General features: G+C 34.3%; 1 protein-coding gene across 4 annotated transcripts in view; it reads left to right on the top strand.

The window, feature by feature from the left end:
• The window catches only part of Dnajc24 (DnaJ heat shock protein family (Hsp40) member C24), a 52088-nt gene that overhangs the window by 15831 nt on the left and 13832 nt on the right, over positions 1-22425 (top strand). For all 4 annotated transcript variants that reach the window (XR_012436259.1, XR_012436258.1, XR_012436260.1 and 1 more), the window contains exon 3: positions 15260-15398. Coding sequence is in view for 1 of the 4 variants with exons in the window: in XM_074043548.1 (XP_073899649.1) it covers positions 15260-15398 (139 nt within the window). In the remaining 3 variants the exon portion in view is untranslated. The remainder of the gene's footprint in view (positions 1-15259; positions 15399-22425) is intronic.

Below are 22425 nucleotides of genomic sequence, written 5' to 3' on the forward strand. Positions count from 1 at the left end.
GCACAGCACTTAAGTCCTGACTTTACATCACTTGACGCCCACCTGTGACATTTCTTCTCCTCCTCCTCTCCCATTTCCCCCCCTCTGCTTGCTGTACTAAGGATCAGACTTTTTACCACTGAGATAATATTGCCAGTCTTTACCTTTGTCAATTTTTATATGTGGCTCAGGAAGAGTGAATTGACCTCTCTGCCACAATGTCCTTGTCTGCAAAAATCAGAGTAATATTGCCCTTACAGGATTTCATAAAGATTAGATGAAATAATGAATATAAAGCATTTAGTCAGCTTCTTGTGTATGGTACCATATTATAAATTATTGTCATCACCAAAAATTATGTATAAGATGTAGTTAGAGAATCATGCGGGACTGTATAAAAATAAAGTATAAAGATGCCATGCAAATTTAGTTATTGTTCAACAAAAAGGTTAAAATTATGATTATATTTGGATACTAACTATTAATCTATTCTTTATTGTATGTTATGCATTTATATATATATATATATATATATATATTTCTATATAGGATTATATTACATTCCTACTCACACACCCATCGATACAGTCCTTCTGACACTAGATCTGCAGGGATTTCTCCCCACATACCAAATAGTTCTCCAGTGGACACCAGCTGGGTGTCCTATAATTCAACTCTGACATTATCTATCTGGAGTTAGTGTCAGATCATAGGTTAAGGGTTCAGTCCTCCTCTTCAAATGTCATATGTGAGCCTCAGATTGTGACCTGTGCTTCTGATCAACTCAGGGTTCTCACGACCCCTTCTTCAGTTTAAATTAATTTACTAGGAGTGACTCACAGAACTGAGGGAAACTTTGTTTACTCATTTATTACAAAGGGTATTTTAAGGAATACAAATGAATAGCCAGATGAAGAGGTACAGAGGAGGAAATTTAGAAATGTCTCAACACTAGAGCTTCCATCCCTATGGATTTGGGGTGCAGCCTGTGGATGTTCTTGTTCACTAAGCCTGGATGTCTTTGAGCCCTGTCCTTTCCAAGTTTCATGGAGGCTTTTTATTATGTAGACGTGATTGGTTAAATTGTGGACCATACCATGGGTGATCAGTCTTCAGCCCTTTCCCTTCCCAGGAGGTTAGGGGATGGGGCTGATAGTTCCAACACTAATCCAGTCTTAGTCTTTCTGGTGACCAGCCTACCCCTCCTGAAGCTATCTTGGGGTTCCAACCACCAGTCATCTCATTAGCATATAAAAGACATTCTTCAGTTCCAAAGATTTTAGGAGCTCTTGCCAGGATTAGGAATAGAGACTAAATATTTCTTCATGTATTACAGGTTGTATTTGTGAAATTTCAGATACAATACTTAATGAACAATGTAAAGATTTTAAAGAGTAGTTTTGTTTTGTTTTTTCAAGAGTAGTTTTGATTCAATGGAATTTTCACATTGCCCCTGGATCTAGGCACCTGTCAGAAACTGCCCTTCCACTCTGAGTGTTCAGGTACATGTTGAAAAATTAGTGCTGTGACCAGACTGCAGGAATGGGAGAGCAGGTTCACCCAGCAAGTTTTGCCTGTAGTTTGTAGAAAAGAAATGCCACCTCCAGTTCACCTTTGTTTACAAAACCTTCCTTCCTTTACTGTAAATGAACAACTTTTTTGTGCTACCGTCTTGTTTTATCACCTCATTTTAACCTTTGCTTTAGAATTAATCATTTATGTGTCTGCTTTTTCTCATTAGATTGTGAGTCCCTCAAGGATAGGGATTGTGTTTTAGTCATCATTATATCCTTACTAACTGGCAGAGTATCTAGCTTGTAGTAAGGTTATATATTTTGATTGATAAGCACATTTTTGAGTTGCCAATCTCAAAAATTATATTTTCTCTGTTCAAATCACAAAACCTTCAGAATTAAAATATACTTAAAAATCATGCTTCATTTGTTAATTGGTAAAACATCGAATAAATTGTTGACTCCTTCTCTAGGCAATATTTTACTAAGCATTAGGTGGCAGTAGTGTGTTGCACTTGACTTTACCTTTGGAATTTTTTTTTTAGCTTTCATAATCTTAATGTGGTGTCAAAGTATAAAGTACACACTTTGTTCAACTTTTGTACCTAACTTTTTGTGACATGATCTTGTTTTAAGCAAATAGGCACCTCACAAAAACAAAATGAAAACAAAACACAACCATGTCAGTCAATGTATATTCCTCTTTTGCCTGTCTAAACTTACATTCAGATTCATTAGAGAATTACTACTGCGCAGTCTTAACAGCACTTCCTTCCAACTGCTTAATGGCTGCTTCATAATAACAGTGATTTGCAACAATGAAAACCAAAAATTATCTCAGAGGATATGTTTTCTTGATATCCTAAGAAACTTACTTATACCTTTATCTCAAAAAATAATATATTAAGTTCATTGAACTTAACTACAATTATTAAATGCTTTTTTCTTTTTGTACTCATCAATTTCTACCAGTATTAAGGTCCTTATGTTATTTATTAAGTTTCACTTTAGGTGAATTTCCCTCATCATTAAATAATAAGAATTAAGGTTTGTCACCATCTCTCTAGCCATAAGTATTTAATTCCACCATTAATTTTGAGCACTCGTGTAATAAAATGTCAATGCTTTTTCTATACATTCCATTCCCACGCTGGTTTCCTATAGCTTATGGAATTAAATCAGTAGAAATTATATTTAAACAAAATTTTTACATTTTAGGTCCACAGGAACATTTCTATAAACAAAAGAAATATATACCTTTTATGGGAAAGAGTTTTAGAGCTGATTCAAATATGAACTTAGTAGAGTTAATCTGTCACATTTACTTTCTCATGTCTTCTTTACTTTATTTTCTGTCTCAAGGTAAAGCACTTGAGGGAATTCAAAGCCAGTGTAGTAATATCATTAATATAGCAGAATGATCAATTAATAAAAGAAGAGTATGAAAGCATTGACAGAATGCACCATCTAATTTAGTACCTGATGATCATGGTGGCCACAGAGCAGAGCTCCAAGTTGCTGTTAGGAGATGGCTCTGTAGGGTCTTTGCATGTACATCACCACTCTTACTTTGCGAGGATAACTTTAGCTTGGCATCAATTTTTTAAGTTCTTAATTATACAAAAAATACATCTTCCCTGAACCCAAAGAGCAGGAGAAGTCACCCAGTGCCCTACTAATAATTATCATTTGGGAAGGTTGGAGTCAGAGTGTTTATCTTGGAATTCTCTTTGTAGTTCATATTGGGTATGTTATTGAAGACTTACTTGATACAATTTGAGGAGAGGGACATCTTCCTTCGTACTTAAATTGGCAATCATATAGCAAAAGAATTTGGAACATTTAAAATTGTTTTCATATCTTATATACAATTACAAAGAAATAGGAATTATGCTATATTTGTATAGTTGAAAGAGAAAAAAAACTCATGTTACTTGCAAAAGGAATTGATTTAAGATTATATTTTATAGTTAATAAGTGTCACAATTCAAAGTATATTATAGAGGTCAGTTTTTGTTTTGAAAGGTTTTGCTATGGATTGAATTATGTGAATACATTTCATTTTACCTCTTAACATTTTTTTATTCGTTGATCTAGTTCTTTGCAACTCTACCTCTTAATTTGAAAATCATCAGTATCTACCATAGATATTGCATGGCTTTGTTTTCCTTCGGTGTTCTTTAGACTCTTCCTTCCTCTGCTTATTCTTTCTCATCTTCTGCTCTCCAGTATCCCCCCCATCTGCCTTTTCCACTACCTCCTTTTCTTTCACTTCCTCTGTCTGTCTGTCCTATACTGCCCTCCTCCTACCTCAACATTCCTTTTTCTCTCCTACTTCTTCTTGGAGCTACCAGTAATCTTAGAATAAGCCTCTTAATTTGGTCTTCAGAGAAGTCAGTGTTGTACTGACATTTAACAGAAGTTTAAAAAATATGTTCAAAGGACCAAGGTCTCTTAAAAATATTAACAATATTAAAATGGCTCTTTGAGAGAATGGAGCCAATCACAGATTCTAGTAGGCCACAAGGATGTTCACTTACTCATATTGCTCTGTAAATGCAGCCGACTGTAATTATGCTGAAAACTTGCACAGCTCTCTCTCTCAGAAACATGGAACTATGTTGTGTGGTAACTTCAAAGGACTTACTCACCATGATTCCTTGGTAAATGCTGCTGATGTATTATATAGCCAGATTATAAATTCTACAAGAGCATATTCTTTTTGTCTGTATGTAGACTTTTTAAGTTCTTAGCTCTTCACCAACATTCCCAAAGGGATGTAGTTTATATGTTTATATAAATACTTAAAAATTGCAAATTTTCATTTTGTGTGTGTGTGTGTGTGTTATCATTCCTATCCAGAATAGGCAAGTCCACAGACACAGAAAGTAGATAAGTAGTTGCTAAGGGAGGAGGAACAGGAATAAGAATGACTACTGATGAGCAAAGGATTTTTTTTTAGGGATGATGAAAATGTTCTGTTATTAGATAGTGGTAGTGGTTGCACAACTCTGTTTAATATCCTAAAAAAAAAAACCACTGAATTTTACAACAGAAAAGGGTGAATCTTATGATATGTGAATCATATGTCAGTAAAGTAAGTTAGGGTCCGCTCTTCTGGTTTAGCAGAAAATTAAAAATGCAAGTTAATAGCTGATTAAGGAAAGGAGTATAGACTTTAATTATTGTTCTTATTTTTTGACACAGTGTCTCGCCCTCAAACTCTCCATTCTCTCACCTCAGCCTCCCAAGTAGCTGGGATTACAGATGTGTGCCATCATGCCCAGCAACTTTAATTTTTAATAATAATTTCACCTTAAATGTATGAATTCTCTGTGGGAGCAGGTGTGACGTAGTCATACAAATTATTGTTGACAGATGCTGAGGCAGTCCTTTAATTTTCAGTAACATTACGTGATATTTTCTCTTTCATTTTTTTTACAAGTGAAAACATAAAATTTTGTTTTAAGGGTCTACTAATTTTAAGTTGTTAACAAATGTAGGTGACACACCATAAAAATGTGGAAAGATACATATTTTGAGGAAGATAGAGATAAGAATGGCTGGAGAAAATCTATTTTTAAGAAAAGGCTATTCCTTGTTTTAATGTATCAGCTTCAGAATTTCTAGTTTTCTAAAGTGGTAAAAGGTTAGGTTTTGATATGAGTAATTGTGCTATTTGTTCTAATTGATGATCCAAGAATAGTCCCTCCAACAAACATATTTGGAAAATTTGAGAAGGTAATGATCACTGCCAGTCACAGTAAGCAGTCCCAAAGGGAGAAGTATAGTAGGAAGACCCACTTTTACAAGAGGAATCAGATAAGGTGATTCTATGCCCCTTTCTTGACTTTCCTGTCAATTTCATTCTCAGCTAGACTCTTTGGTAGAGGGTTATAGTAGAAGTTTGTTGCATTGCAAAATGGCATAAGGAAACTGCTTTCCCACAGCCCTACTCGTTTCTTTACCAAGAGAGATCCCACTGTTTTCATACGTTTTCTTCTAGAAACCTTGAGGACCCCATGGTAGAGGGTACTCATGCCCCTGGCCTCCCTCCTTCCAACCACACTTGATTCTTGCTTTCTAGTATAGTGATGACAGTAGTGACATCACAGCAAAGTAGGTCTGAGACAGAACTTCAGGCTTCCTACCTCTTTCGTGTGGAAGGAAAGCAAGGCCTCAGAAATGAACCCTGGCTCCTTCGGCAGCTGATCAGGACTCCAGGCAAGTGCACTTCAGTGCTGAAAGACCTCTTGTCATCTGAGAGATATTTAGGAGATATTTCAAAGGGAGATTGAAAGAGAAAAGGGTAAGAATAGGGCAGACAAAACTGCTGTGTGAGCAAAATATATGAGAAGGAGAGGAGTTAGGAAGTATTGTTAAGGGCACAAATACAGCTTTCATAGTGTGTGAAAGATATGAGTAGAGATGGCATGATTGGAATTAATTGGTGGTAGCTAAGCTGCTGGGATTTTTTTCTTTGTCTTGCTTTGGGAAAAGAGGAATTAGGATTGTGATAAGCACCTTTCGGGAGAAAGTTTTATAAAATTACCAAAGATTTAGAATCTGTTGATTTTCATGTCCAAAGGAATGAGTTTTTATTATCCTTAGTGATTAGTGCCTCAAAATATTGTGATGACCAGAGCCTAAGAACTCTATATAATAACCCATAATAATAGTTTTTTCAGTGTTTATGTATGTATTGCATTTTGAATTTTCTGAATGGTACTCTGCATTATAATCTATTTAGAAAGTGTATCCACTGTGGTATTATGGAAATTCAACAGTGCTCACCTTGGGGCTTGGCAAGACAGTACTTGAACAGGATTCTGTCCAAGAATCATTGGCAAAAAGGAAAACAAAAACGCTCCAACTCTCTTTTTGTTAGGGTACTGATAAGATCTGCTTTGTAGTAGTATACAGTTGGTATGTGAAACATTGATGCTTTCCTTTCAAGAAGACTAGGAGAACAAAGAAAGGGACATTAGATTTTTTTTTTTAAGGATATGTCCTTAAGACAACTACAGTCTTAGCTGTTTTGTGCTGCTATAACAGAATGTCTAAGACTGAGTCATTAACATTAAACAGAAATATACTGGTTCACAGATCTCGAGGCTGGGAAGTCCAAGATCAAGTGTCAGGAATCTGGTAAAGGTCTTTTGCTGTACTATCCTATAGAAAAAGGCAGAAGGTTTGCTTCAGAGGGAAAGGGGGCTAAACTCACCCATTAGTCAGGAACTCACTCCCACAATAATGACACCAATCTACTCATGAGGATAGAGCCATCTCACCCCAGTCATACAGCAAAGGTTCCACCTCCTTAATAACCTTCAGAATGGCAATCACATTTCATTACGAGCTTTGGAGGAGACAAATACCTAAATCATAACACCTGTAAGTCCACTTTTTTTCAAGTATACTTTTTAAAATTCTTTTTAGAGACAGGGTCTATTATAGCCCAAGGCTGACCTTGAACTTGGAAGCATTCTGCCTCTACCTCCCAAGCTCTAGGATTATAGATATGAACCACAATGTCCGATTCAAATGTACTTTTTAAAATTTATTTCTCTTAGTGTTTGTGCTTACTGTTTACTGATTCCTCAGTTGGAAAAGTATTTAAGGAATGGTAATCAGTTGAAGCACATTCCCATATCATATCTGTTCATAGATTCAGTTGAATAGAAAATACTTGTTCACTAGAAAGAGTATGAGAAAAAAGACACAGAAGTGCAAAACTGCAGTTTACAATTTGTCCTTCATTCCATCTAGTGCTGACTAAAATTAGTAAATTCCAGATTTTGTGCTTTGGGGGAAAGTGTTATAGATGCAGCTTAACTTCACAGTCACTTATGGGGGGATACTTGTACAAAGAGGCACTCCGTTAATCTCTCTACGGATTGCATCTTTAGTGAAGATGCAGTGTTTATATTTATTGTTTAGGTGCTACCTACAATAGATAAAGCTGGAATGGTAGGTTGGGGTTCTTTTAGTGTAGGATTTTACTTGTGAAAGAATAAGACTGGTTTATTATGAATAAATTGCCATTTACAGTTTATGAGCTGGGGAATGACATGGTCAGAGATGTTAAGGCAAGTGAATTTGGAAGCAGGTTGGATGGAGTAGAGAGCTGTTTTACAGTGATAGCTGGAGACTATGTGGGAGCTAATGTTGAAGTAGGTTTGGCATTGAGAACACAAAGGACGTTCTGTATGTAGAATCTACAAAATTTGGCCGCTCAAATCCTGTATGAGGGATGAAGGGAAGGGAATTTAACATTAGCAGCTTGGTTTCTTAAGAAAATTTCCCCTCTTATTCATTTTATTGATTTAACATGGTGGTACAAGGATTTCAATAGGGAATTTAACTTTAGAGTCTGGATAATAAACTGGGTTTTAACTATGTTGAGTTTGTAGTGCTGACAAGATAGGTTTTAGAAGGCATTTTCAAATTTGGTTCTGCAGTTCAAGAAAGCATATTGTTTAGATGTCAACAGATTTTTTTTATCAGTGAAGTAAGTTGGTATAAGAAAAAAATGAAATAAAAGGTCATAATTGTTAACTTAATTGAGTTCACTCATTCAGCATTTTTCATTTTTAAAAAATATACATACTTGGTAGAATGCATTTGTCACAAGAAAATTGTAATGAAAGCACCAGTTTTTTGACTTGCCCTTCAATGCCACATTTAAGTAGTAGAGACTAGCAGTGTTCTTCTCAAACTTACTACACACAATAGCTTCCTGGAGAGTTTGACCAGACACAGATTCTGTAGTTCTTTCCTGAAGATGTGAGGTGCCACCCCAGAAATGCTATTTCTAACAGGCTCTCAGATGATGCTGATACTGCATATCTGAGCCATTTGGAGTAGCACTGGAGTGACACATAGGTCATTCACTCCAGAATTAGTAATTTAGAAAGCACTTAGTCTCAATATGTGGAAAGAATTGAAAATCAAAGCAAAATGTTATATATTATTCAATCCATTTGCCATAACATCTCAGCTAATAAGAATTAAGATTTCATAATTAAAGTGTTAATTATCAGTTAGTTAGAAAACAATTGACATACCTATCCTGATAAAATGTTATATCATTTTGTATATATCTTTTGTAGTGTCATGAAGGATTCTCTTTGCATCAAGACACTTTCTTAATCTTTTATTATTTTTACTTACCCTCAATAAATGACTTGGGAATTTAAGGAACATGAGTTCTTCCTTTTGTAATTGGAAAATTTCCCTAAAATTTCAGGAAATTGTTTATATTGTAAAGTTGTAAGTGTCAGATTATTTGAGAATAGCAAAATAACAGTTGGCTAAAAGTTTGGAAATAGATACCTTTATACTGTTACGATAAAGGTTCAGAGATAAGTATCATTCTCAACACTTTTAGTATTGTAATATTTGTGATACTTAATTTTGGATGTACTTTGGCTTTCTTCTAAGCAAGACTTAACTTTTTAAAATGTCTTTTAAGTTATTGGAATTGCCAGATGTACTCAAAAGTAAAAAAACTGTTTCCATAAATTTCTGTAATTCAAACTTTTCACTAACTCATTTATTAATTTTCTGTGTTTATATTGTACTTCGCTCTTTATTCGTGTTGGAAGAATATTCTCAGTTTTTCCAATGTGGCTTAGAAAGATTTTGTAAATTCCTTTTTAAAATTTAGACATTTCTGAAGGTTTTATTCTATTGAGATAATGTTCATCATACAATGAAAAGTTCATAGATCTTAAGTGTTTGGTTTAGTGAGTTTTAATGCTATGTAGACAAGATACATAACATTTTAATTCTCCCTCCAAAATTCCCTTGTGCCCTTTTCCTTTTTTTTCACCCCCTGCTCCTACCTGGAAACCAGCTTTGATTTTTGTCACCATGGAATATATTTGCCAGAATTTCAATTTCATATCAATTTAATTATATAGTATGTATGCTATATTTGAATGTGCTTCTTTTGCTCACTGTAATAAGTATTCATTTTATGTTATTAATTGTATCATAGCTTTTTTTCTTTTGTTGAGTAGTATTACTTTATGCGGAATAAGCATTTATGGTTCCAGTTTTTGGCTTTTTAAAATAATATTATAAAGATGTGTCTTTTTGTGAATGTGTGTTCTTAGGTTCTATTTCTCTCTAGATAAAAGTCAAGGAGTGAAAATTTTTGGTCATGGGGTAGACATAAATTGCCACATAGTTTCCTGCCAGCAGTGTATGAGAGTTTCAGTTTTTCTATGTCTTTCCCAACATTTGGTGTTATTTCTTTAAAAAAAAAAATTTAGTCATTCTGTAAGACTCATTTAGTATTTTATTGTGATCTTAAGTTTATATTTTTCTAATAACTAATGAAAAAGTTGTAAGGTCACATGAACATCTTCTGCTTGTCAATTTTGGTTGGAAAAGTATACATTCAGGTATTTTTCCCATGATTTTTAATTAGTTTATCTTATTACTGATTTGTAGGGTTGGTTTTTTTTTTTTTTTTTTTTTTTTTTTTTTTTTTTTTTTGTATATTCTGGATACAAGACCTGCCACACTTTCTTAGGGGTGTCTTTGGTGAGTGTAAAGTTTTACAATTTGATGAAAGTCAGTTTACCAGTTTTGTGTCATCTCTTAATCTTGGTCTTTTGGCTAAGACCAAGTGTAGTTTTATGTCATATAGTTTGTGCTTTTTTGTTTACTGTCACAGTAATCTATGCATACCTTAAAAGGCAAAAAGTATTGTCTTTTGTTTTCTTGGAGACATTTTATGGTTCTGTGTCTTTTCTCGTTTTTGCAGTGCCAGGGATAGATCCCAGGGCGTTACATGTGCTAGGCAAGCACTCTACCTCTGAGCCACACCTCTAGCCATTGTTTCTGTTGAGACAGCCTTGCAGTGTAACCCAGGCTAGCCTAGCGCTCCAGTCCTTCTACCTCTGCCTCTCAAAGACTACGATTAAAGGTGCATGCCACCATGCTCAAGCAGTTCTGTATTTTATGTTTGTGTCTCTGATTCATCCTGAATTAATTTTTCTGTAAGGAATGAGATAGCAATTGTAGCAATTGAGGTTTTTAGGGCTTTTTTTCTTTTTTATTCCCACATAGATACCCATTTGTTTAAAAACCATTTGTCATAAATATTGCTATAGTTTGGATCTTGAACATCCCCTAGAGCTGTGTATTGAAGGCTAGGTTCCTTGCCTGTGGTGCGATTTGGTGGTAGAGGAACCTTTAGATGGTAGAAGAAAGTTAGGTCATTGAGGGTATATTCTTGAAGGGGCTGTGGGGACCCTGATTCTTCCTCTGTCTTTGCTTTCTGTCTGCCATGAGGCCTTTTTTGCCACAGGCCCAAAGAAATAAGACCAGCTGCTCATAGACTGAAACTTCCAAAATTGTGAGCCAAAATAAACCTTTCTTCCTTATAATTTGATTTATCTCAGGTATTTGTTATATTAACAGAAAGCTAACATAAAATACATTTCTCATTGAATTGTTATGATACCTTTGTTGAACATTAGTTGACTATGTATGTATGGTCTGTTTCTAGACTTTATTCTGTTCCACGAAACTATTTGTGTATCTTTATGCCAATACTACAGCACAATGATTGCTTACTGGTTACTTACACTAAGTCTTGAAATATAAATATTATAATAAATTGCTTCTTTAAAAAGTGCTGGAATTTTGATAGGGATTGCATTACTATATCACTATGGAGAAAATGGACATGAATCCTACTGTCCCTGAATTTATTTGTTTCTGTTTGCTGAGGTCCTTGTTTTCTCTAATGATATCTTATGGTTTTTAGTGTAGAAGCCTTACACATCCTCCGTTTGGTTTATTGTGGAGTGTTTTGTCATTGTTATTTTAGGCTGTTGTTAATGGCAACTTCGTAAATTTTTTATTTTGTATATTTTTGCAAGATTTGCTGATTTCTTAATTTTGAGTTCTTTGCTTCCAGTAGAATGAGTTCTTCCATCTACTGCAAAATACACTTCAGTTGAAGTGAAAAATGGAAATCAGTTAAAATGAATGAATTTGTGACACTAGTTTTAGAACATGCCTCTATTAGTAAGGAGTATAATTTTGCTGTTTGAGTGGTGAATGTCCTCAGAACTCCCTGTTGTTTTTAAGATTCTGGTGGAATTATTCTGAGAAGTAAAGGAAGTCCATGTTTTATTTATTTATTTATTTTGGTCTGTTTCTGGTTTTGCAATGACATAGTAATCCTTTAGAATATAGAATGCTTTAAATTATACCTATCTTTGATTTGATGAATGAATGTATGAAGTTGGGATAGCTTTGGGCTCTCCACAGTGGGAAGGTTTGGCTAATGGAAAATATTGGAAAAAAGGATAAGAAATAAAATAAATCTTGACAACAAGAGAAAAATGCCTGGTGCTTGAATGATGATGATGAAGAAGAAGAAGAGGAGGAAGAGGAGGAATGATTGAGCCTGCCTCCTACAGGAAGTCTCAGATTTAGAAATTATAGGAAAAAAATAAACATACTTTCTGGGATTGAGAAGTCTTAAAACCTAAAGGGGCTTTTTTATCCCCCATTGGCAATAAAGAGTCATACCAGATTTTTGAGATAAAGAACATAAGTAATTTTGACACCATTTTATTAATAGACTTAGTCATTGACGGCCAAGTGTTGTGGTGAACAACCACTTGAAAGATGGAGATAGTTCAAGACCAGCTCAGGCAAAAAAGTTAGTAAGACCCTGCTTCAAAACACAAGTGCATGTCTGTAATTCTAGCTACTTGGGAGGCAGTGGTAGAAGGGTTGTAGTCCTTGGCTGGCCCCAGGCTGAAGTCTGAGACCCTAATTTCTCATGGTTTTAAAAACAAACTACAAAAACTCAGTCACTTAAAACAGAAATTTATTCTTTTACAGTTTTGTAGAATAGGAAGTTGAAAGTCTGTATAATTGAACTGAGACCAAGGTATAAGCAGAGAGGGCTACACTCCCTCTGGAGGCTCTGGAGGAAGAGAAATCTCTTGTCTCTTCTAGCTTCTGATGACCATAATGTTCCTTGGCTTGTGGATGCATTGCTCTAGTCTTCCAGACCAACACTGTCTTCATATTACTTTATCCCCTGTGTTTGTCAGACCTCCTTCTGCCTCTTTCTTATAAGAATACTTTGATTACATTTAGAGTCCCCTTGGATCATTCAGAATAATCCCACCATTTCAGAATCTTTAACTTACATACATCTGCAGGTTTCTTTCTTCCTTTCTTTCATTTTCTAAATAAAGTAACATACATAGGTACCAGGGATTTGGACTTGATATCTTTGGGGACCATTATCTGCCTAATACTGGTTGTATTACTTCTTTTTAGACCTTCATTTTGCTTTGGAACTTGCTGTCAAAACAGATTGGTCTGAAGCTTTTAGCACCCCAAATGACATACTTATTTTCTTGCTATAATTGTCATTTTATAACAGAACACATCCATTAAATGGATGTCATGAAATGATATTGAATTCTTGTAACAGAACAGAAGAGACTTAAAAGCCTCTGATTGTAAGCTACTTATTTCAGTAGTAATCAAGAAAAATACCAAATTAGGGAAAGATATTAAATTGAATTTTTGGCTATCATAGAACTAATGTGTAACTCATAATAAAATTTTGTGATGGCTTTTAGTTTGGGGTAAAGAGAAACTAATTCCTTGTATCATAGGGCTTTCTTGGTCAGGTTGGTACATGACTGTGCCTACCAAGTAGACTTTCTATAGTGGCCTGTTAGAAACTATCTAGTTTTAAATCTGTACTCCTGCTCTAAATTAGAAGCTTAGAATGATTTCTCCAGGGCCTTACTTAATGTTTGTAACATATTGATATTAAGAGTTTACACAGGTAAATATACCTTAAATGTGTACTGGTGGCATTAATTATGTTTGTTACATGTTATAACATTGAATCAGAAAAAGGTTGTTATACAAATCATCTTCACAAATAATGTTGGAGGGATGCATCAGCAAAGAACTTTAATGCAGGCCAACTTTGTTTTGGCTTTGGGATGTTGCTTGGATATCCCGACTCTTAAGGATATGCAAGTAACTTTTATGGGCATCATAAATAAGTCATGGCCAAATTAGAAACAATTAAGCTTTTCTTTCTTTTCCTTTTCTTCAGTCACTATTTTAGTTTGAGTATTTAAATATTGATAATTGATACTTTCCCTTGCCAAAGGGAAAGTAAAAGCCTAATTCTCCTTTGGTCCTATAATCTTTCTTCTAGTACATTTGATGTTTATTCCTCTTTATAACCAAATATCAGACTAGCTTTTGGTCTAGTAGTAAGGATCATCAACAGTATGGAGAAGTTCATCTTGGAAATTGATCCACACTTAAAGGCAATTTCCATGATATAAATTAGAAACTTGCATCCTTGCTGCATTTGGGACTTGAAATTGAAGTCAGTTACTTGCCACAATTCACTGAGTAACTTTGGCCTTAGAAACTTGAATAAAAAGTGACATGCTACTTACAAATTTTGATGTCTGCAAAGCTATGAGTGAATTTATATGATTGTATCATTAATTGCTGAATATATGAACCATCAACACTGATGTGTCATGAAATGTGAATGTAGCTATTCTACTGCAAAAACTTGAAAAATTAGTAAGAAAACTTGAAAAATAAAGAAAATTAGTAAAGAAGTAAAACTATTTTACAGTCAAGGGAAATTCCTGTTTCCTTTGAAATTAAAATATTTTCTTAATACATTTGATAAAACTTGCAGAATAATTGCTGGCTGAAAATTCTGGATAAATATTTCCAAGTGGTTCCTTCTTTATTTGAGAATGAAAAAAATTACATACCTAAGAATCTGCTACTATGACCATATTTTAAGTAAAATGTCTCTAGAAACTGTTCCTCATTCCTTTGAAAGGTTGCTAAAAAGCAAATGACTTACTGATTCTTTCACAACAACTGCTAGATAAAAAGAAAAGGGAGAACTGTATGGAAAAGAAAAGGAAGGAAAGGGATAGTATAAATGAGGTGTGCAGCGAACCATATTTATATTAGCATTTGAGAATTAATGAGTTGCTGCAAAACTGTTTCTGAGTAAATAACATTGAAGAAAATCACTGGATAGGAAAACATTAACATTTTCTTAGAAAACTCACAGGAGAAGGAGTCTTTAATGAATTTATATTCATAAATTTTAATGGATTTTTCTGAAAGTTGTTTCTTACAAATCTGCCCTAGAGTAAGCAATTTTTAATAAAAATTTGGGAATTTATGACTTTAAAATCCTTGAGGCTGAGAAAGAATATGAAAGGCCTTGTAGTTTTATAATCAGATACATTGTTAATTTAAGTTATGATTGTATAATCTAATTTCATAGGAAAAACTAGTAGTTTGTTTTACAATGATATATGCCGCCAAGTATATTATATAAAGAAAGCTTCTTATGCTGCAGAGTTTGTGCTCTTTTTCATGTTCTGTTCATCTGCACGTACCTATTTCTATTTGTGTTAGTCATCTTCTCTAGGCAAATTGTCCATGAGATCAATGATTCCATGAGCAAATTATCCAGAAAATGCTGTCTTTGCACGTTGTGACAGATCATGTCACTGGTGGATTTATAGCTACTCCAATGGTCTAATTAACCTGGCAGTTGTCTCCTGTGCCCAACACTGTTGTCTCATTGCCTTGGCATCTTAGTTTTCATCTTCTCATTATCTTTTTTCTTAACTAAAGCTCAGATTTACATTTTTTTAACCTTCCCTCACTCAACACTATTAACCTACTCCCTTATTTTTGATTGGCAGTATCATCCAGATAAACAAAGTACAGATGTGCCAGCAGAAACAGTGGAGGAATGTATACAGAAGTTCATCGAAATTGATCAGGCATGGAAAATTCTAGGGAATGAAGAGACAAAAAAAGAGTATGACCTGCAGCAGCATGGTAGGTACTTAGGGTAAGGAGCCACAAGCTATGGGCAACTCTTTGAGGCACAGTCTGCAGCCACTCCTGGGGAACATTTTCCAGCATTTTCACCAAGTCATTGCTGCCTTTACCCTCTGCTCCATTCTTAGTAGTGATTATTGTGTATTCTATGAGAAGTTAACAAAACTACTAGGATGTGGCTTCTTGTAAGGTGTGAAAGCTGCTTTTTGTGACTACTGAAAAAATGTTAATTATACATTTTAATTTAATATGTTTTATATGTGTAAAAGTTTATTAAATTTAATTATGTATGTATTAACTTTTTAATTGTAGTACTTCTGAGACTGTGTTGTATAAATGACATTCTAAATGAAGATACCATATAGAAAAACATCATAAAGCAATCTGTTGTCTTTGAGCTCATTTTAGGCTAGGTTTCAGATTATCTCCAGGATAAACTATTCTTTATGAGATTGTTACAATGATGCTGTCGGAATGCATATTGCCCAAGCAATTTTAAAAGTCATTTCTTTTATGCTTTCAGAAAATAGCTTCTTAAAACAGTGACATGCTGTTGTGAGAAAGAAAGGGAGAAATGTAGGTCAGGTTTGTCACACATGGACTATAGTTATAAGAAGTGATAGGCTGTCTTTCAGCACTGGCTTTGGGAAAGGAGTCCCTCAGCCTTCTATCTGAACCTTCAATATGCAGCCTAGATATTAATGGGGAAGTCAATAATCAGTTACAGCCTGTGGGAAAAAAAACACTCAATTGCTCTCTCCAATAGCACATCAGGCTCAGAATTGACTGGGATGTGTTGATAAAAGCCCACTATCTGTGTAGTTGATTATTGAATCCTCTTCTTGACCTGCACTGGCACATCATCAAACCTCACCAAATGATTTTAAGGCTCCTGCTACTAAGGTTATGAAAATTTGATTTCAGAAGTAAGGCTTTATTTCTAAACACATCATTATAGGATAAAGCCAGATATATTTATAAAACATCATACATGTTTTCAGAGGAAGTTGTATTAGTAAAGTACTTCTGTTTTAGTGGATCTTACTGCTTTGTGAAAAGACTTAATGAGCTATTCATTTATGTACTGGAGTGTTTGTTTTTAATAATGATTTACTCATAGCATTAATGACCTCAAAGGTCCTTTTACTTTTTTAAAGACTGATGAGCTGTTTTTTAAAAAAAAATTAAGAACCTGGTATTTGTACTTTTTTAAAGAATTTGCATTGATTTTCAAATATGGGTTGACTGTTGGGTCTTTTCTTTGGTATAGGTATCTCTTTAGTAAATGTGTACTTCTTGCGAAAGAACTTAGAAGTGTGTTCATATGAGAAGCTCTGTCCATAGATCTTTCAGTCTTGCTTTACATGGTATAATCTCTATGAAAGTACAGAAGCTAATGTACCTGAATATGTTGTATGTGAGGTAATCCATGTTCCTAAAGGCACCAGGTGCTACTGGAGGTGATGGTTCTCCCATTGTGTTTTTGTACATCTTTACTGTGTGGTGTGCCAGTTTGCTTAAGAATAATTCATACAAAACTGTATCCTAAAGAGAGTAGGTCATATGTTTTCAGTGTCAGTTTGCATTTTTACCACTCCATAACCTTTGTACTATAAAGAACATATCAGTGAAATTGATTAGAAGTCTGCTGTATGAAAACAAAGGGGGTAGGGAGAGATCAGTAGTCATAAAATATTCCCTCAGTAAGATATAGAGTAGGGTAGAGTAGAAATGGAAAGAAATAGAAAACTAGACTTAAAATGATTATAGAATTGCATGAAGGAAGCTTTAAGAGATGTTAAAAGTACAAATAATTAACATCTTCAAAGAAGTTCTTGGAATTGTAAATTTCTTTTGAGTTTTGAATGCTTGGTTTTAAGCTTTTAATAAGGAAGCACCTGTGGCCTACTGTATGACAGGGGGCTCTTGTAGGTAATTGATTGAGATCACGATGAAGTTTAGACAGATCACAGTGAGAAATAAGCCTGATTCATGATTCAGATAAGAAACCTGAAATTTATGTAATGCCAGTTTGCTTTGCAAGTTTTTTGGGTAGGTAGTTACTGAATTAAGCTATTCCAAAAGGACAGTAGACATATAATTATAATGACACTTTAATATCTCAGATCTAAGTATTAAGTATGACCTTCTTTATCAGAAACTCCCAATAGTGAGTGCTGTGTCTCAACTTTAAATGAAGACTAGCCTGCTGTTAAAAACAAAACAAAAATATAACTTTCTGTTTTTAAACCTTTCATACCAGAGCTATTTTTCAAAAATCTGAAACCTACTTTTGATTGTTTATTTGAATACCAATATTAATTTTTCTTCTTCAGCAACCTTCAATAAATGGCTTCTCAAATAAAGGAAATGAACTTGATCTTATAACTGTGAGAATTTAGATTTGATATGAGGAAGACCTTTAAGACTAATTGTTAAGACCAGGATAGGTTACCAAGAGAGAGAGAATTGTGACAGCCAGGTCAAAGCACTGTTTGTTTGTTTTTTTCCTGGGTCACCACCCCCCCACCTCAGACATGGAAATAACTTTTGTTACACAGAACTCTTTTTTTACATGCAGTGATAATTCATTTTGATAGGGTATGCTTTAAGTATGTTGGTTTCTTGCCTGACATTAACTTATCTCTAAATTAAATTTGACCTCCTTAATAGTTGGGAAGGATGTAAGAGTTGCTTTTATTGGCTGATGTTGAATGCTTTTCATATTTCACAGCTCAGAATTGGTGCTGTTATAAAGAAAGCCTCATCAATATTGCCCATGGTTGTATAAGAAAGGAGCCCCTGGCATTCATATCAGAGAAACTATCAAATGGGTTATTTCTAATAGAGAAAAATTATTAATAGGGCAGGTAACCCTATTAAATACATATTTAAATACATATTTCTCCCCCCTCATTTCCACTTCCATACTCTTAGTTTGTCATTTTAGGGCAGTATCGTGCAGGCTGAAGTAAAGCAAATCTAAGAGATGGATGAGTAATACTCAGTTCCCAGAGATTATACATTTTGAAAGCAATGTTAACTAGTGAATTTAATCAATTAGTTCCAGTTGGCATATTTAACTTATTGTTTCTACGAATGCTTCCAAAGGCTGTTTCCAGTGTTCCCCTGAAAAGCATGTAGTTATTCATTCAATCAGATGAGCACTTTGGACAACCCTTTCAGGATTTATAAAATATTCACATAAATAATATCTATTGAATAGATTTTGATGCCTTTATAAATCTTGTGGGGAGTTTGCTCATATATTAAACCCATTTAAACAAACACATTAGTATATCATGGGAAAATAATAGAGAACATGATTCAATAGCTTTGTAATGTGTAGTCGAACAGATCTCTGATGTGTCACTGGCTTTATAGAGTGATATAGCTTCTCTATGACCTGAAGAGGAACAAACCTTCAGGTGCAGTTAATTAGAATAAATAATGTTCAAAAAAATAAGTGGATTACATTTGGAATCCTTGCCAATATATTATTTTCTATTAAAATATAACTTGGTTCTCTATTTGTGAATTATTTTGGTAATGTGGTACCTTCATTCTGCCAACTGGTCAAGCACATAGATATCCAAAGCAGCCTGGCTCACTAGTTCACTTCATCCCTTTATTAGGAATATTAGGAAGTATTTGGGAATAAAAGATAAGGAAGTAAATCTTGAACCAAATGAGGAATGTCTCTCTGTTTATAACCAGTGAATCAGAAATGTCACTTGACATTCTTTTTGAGTTTTTTTCCCCTTATGTGATTTTTTTAGTCTCACAGCTACTATAGTAGTCCATCCCCAGGTTGTAACATGTACCTACCAACATGAAGCAACAGATAACTAAATCAACAGATAATTTCTTAAATTCAAAATTGGCAAATTCTTCTTAGAAAGGATATCAGGGTAAAAGACTAAACTCCACATTAGGGGGAAATGACATACTTTTAGATGTAAATAGTATGAATTTAGGTTAACTGTTAGGACTAATGACTTCAGGCCAGTAGATAATTGTGTAAATTATGTCCTAAAACTGACCCTTACAAAATACTTGAATTGGATTAGGATTTCCATTTGATTTTAGGAATTTTAAAATTGGCTGTAAAAATTTGCTTCAGGTAAAAACTTGAAGATAAGTATCAGGCAGTGTGTTTTTTTGGTGACCATTTCTGGGAAAAAGTAAAACATGAAATGAAGCAGAAAATTCATCTAGACAGTTGGGAGTGGCATTATCTTGAGAGGAAGAAGTGTGTACAGATGAAACTTTCTGTGAAGGTCCCCTTCCTAATCGTATTTGTCATGAGATGACTACTTACGTTATTTTTCTTTTATTAGAAACCAAATAACTTTTTACAGTGAAAAGTTAAGATCATTTTCATAAATTTTTAATAATTTGGCTAGTTTCAAATGATAGAAAAGTCTGTGAAGATTGCAGTTGTAATTCTGGAATATGTGAACATGACTCAGGGGTCTGATTTAATAATACAGGTAAGTAGAATTTTAGGAAGTTATTGTTTCCAACATTGGCCTCTCTTCTAATTCCTACCTGATTACTTGACCCAGTTGAAATCAGTGGGTTCAAAACCAAGACCAGGCCACCCTTCTCATTGCTTGCTTTTTTTTCCCTCAGACTTGACATCTTGGTTTCATATTACCCTCTAGTTACTTCTATTTTTCTCTGTTTATAACCAGTGAATCAGAAATGTCAGTTGACATTTTTTTTTTTTGAGTTTTTTTCCCTTATGTGATTTTTTAGTCTCACAGGCACTATAGTAGTCCATCCCCAGGTTATAACATGTACCCAGATTATTTCCAAAGCTGCTTAGTGGTCTTCTGTTCTCTACTGCTGTCTTCTCCCACAGTACTTCACATTTGGATTGATGTAGCTTTTTTCTATTTAAGAACCTTCATAACTCCCCTCCCTCTCAACACAACATTAATCATTTACCTGAAATTCAAATTAGACAGTAGTTTTTAAGCTTGGCCCTGTTAACTTTTTCCAGCTTCTCCACCTATTGCATACCTAAAGTGAATCTCCTCCTCTGGTCCATTTAGGTGCTCCCACATCTGCTTATACTGTTTGTCACTATTCAAAACACCTTCCCATCCTGATTCTTCACAGCTTACTCTCTGTTTGATGTCCACCTTAAGCTCTCTCATCTTCCCCACTCCTGCCTCTCTCCAAAACTTTTCTTGATGTTCTAATCGGTACCCTCTGAATTTAATCCATAAAATTACTTTGACTTTTTTTTCCTCTAGTTCCTATCTTTTCATTCTGTTTGATACCTTGGGAGGTCTAAATAAATTATATAGACTGTGCATTTGATAATAATGGGCCAGGTTTAATGGGATCAGCAATAGCAAAGTACATCAAACTTACAAACTCAGACAAGATCAAGAGTTGTTGCCTTCCTAAAACTGTAGAACTCGAGGCTTCCCATCTACCCTCCACTAATAATGGGTTGGGTTTTAGTTGTTTTCTTGTTTGAGTCTAGTATAGACAGTTCAACACAAGAATTATGAGATAATAATAGTTAAAGTAGCTGTCATTTATTGGGCATTAGAACTGTGGCAATTGTCTTTCTTTTAAATACTGTGTAAATATCTTTGTGAGGAAGATATTATTGTCTGTTTTCCAGAGAAAGAGTCAAAGGCTCTGAAAGGTTAAGTAATTTGACTAAGGTCACATAGCTGGTAATTGATAGGGGAGGGGGAATTCACAGCCATTGTCTCTGAGTCTTAATCAGTATACTAGGCTACCAAATTGTGTGCAGTCCACTATTTTTAATTCCACATAGTCAAGATGAGGCAATTTGAGGATCAGAACAAGAGGCCAGGCCTATGTCTTCTGCTATTCTACCTGTTCTGTTGTGAAACAGAAGGAATTCAGTTTCTGGGGTTCACTTGGTGCCTTTCTGGAGTATTATGTTTGTATCTAGTTTATAAAAGCTCCACAGTTCTTTAAGTTCATAATTAAATTCCAAGTTTATAATTTTTGTTCAATGTGGAAAGCCTTGTAATTGTGAATTTGACTTTATCTGAGAAAGGATTATAGGGCTTTATAATTTAATAAACAGTTTTCAAATTAAATGTTGTCTAATTCTCATTCTGTTATCAGACTTTTCCAAGAACAGAGACATAATAACAAGGAAGCTGATTATTTTCAAGTTACTCCTTATATAAAAAAACTTAATGTGTATAGTGAAATGATTTTTAAGAATGATTGTTTAAAATTAAATTACTTGGCTCTAAGACAGTATGATAGTGAGTTAGATCTAAAAAAACAACGCTGCTGTTTGCTTTTGATTTATACACATACATGCCTTTATGTTTGGAGTAAACTTTAAGTATTTAAAGTGGCATAAAAACAAAACAGTGGATTAATTGCTACATGACAACATTTGAAGGACATGATCACTTGAATAATATGACATTCTAACACATGAATAATATGGACAGATGGACTTAATCTTTTTGATTGAATGAGACTCTTAAATACCTCGACCATTATGATTAAAGTTAAGTTCCTCTCCCCTATAGCTTTTGGTTGTGTTATTTTTTATTTTTATTGTAATTACAGTTAGAAAGTTTCCTGGGATTGGAAGTGTAATTATCTAGACATTAAACAGAGTTGTTTAGAAATTTTACTATCATTAGGAGGAAGCTTTAAAAGACTAGAATTCCATTGTCTTGTAAGAAGTAAGAAATATTTATTGATTCCCAAATGGAGCTGAAAAAACCCTTTCCTCTTTTAGAAAGTTGTGAATGACCCAGCGAGAGCTCTAGTAAGCTTTACTGAACCAAGCAGCTAATAGTTATTTAATGTTATTCTTCAGTGTGAAAGAATCTCAGTAGATTTTCCTTTTAATCTCTTTGAATTGCAGGCTCATAAACCTCTCTGATGAGTCCTGCCAGTGTTTTCTTAGATCCCAATGTTGAGACAATGGAGCCACAGAATTCTTTCACCTCTTGTTGTCAGACAAATCCAATAGAACACAAGGTCAGAAGGGCCTATACTT

Source organism: Castor canadensis, chromosome 1 (genome assembly GCF_047511655.1).
Source record: "Castor canadensis chromosome 1, mCasCan1.hap1v2, whole genome shotgun sequence".
In the NCBI taxonomy this organism is placed as follows: Eukaryota; Metazoa; Chordata; class Mammalia; order Rodentia; family Castoridae; genus Castor; species Castor canadensis.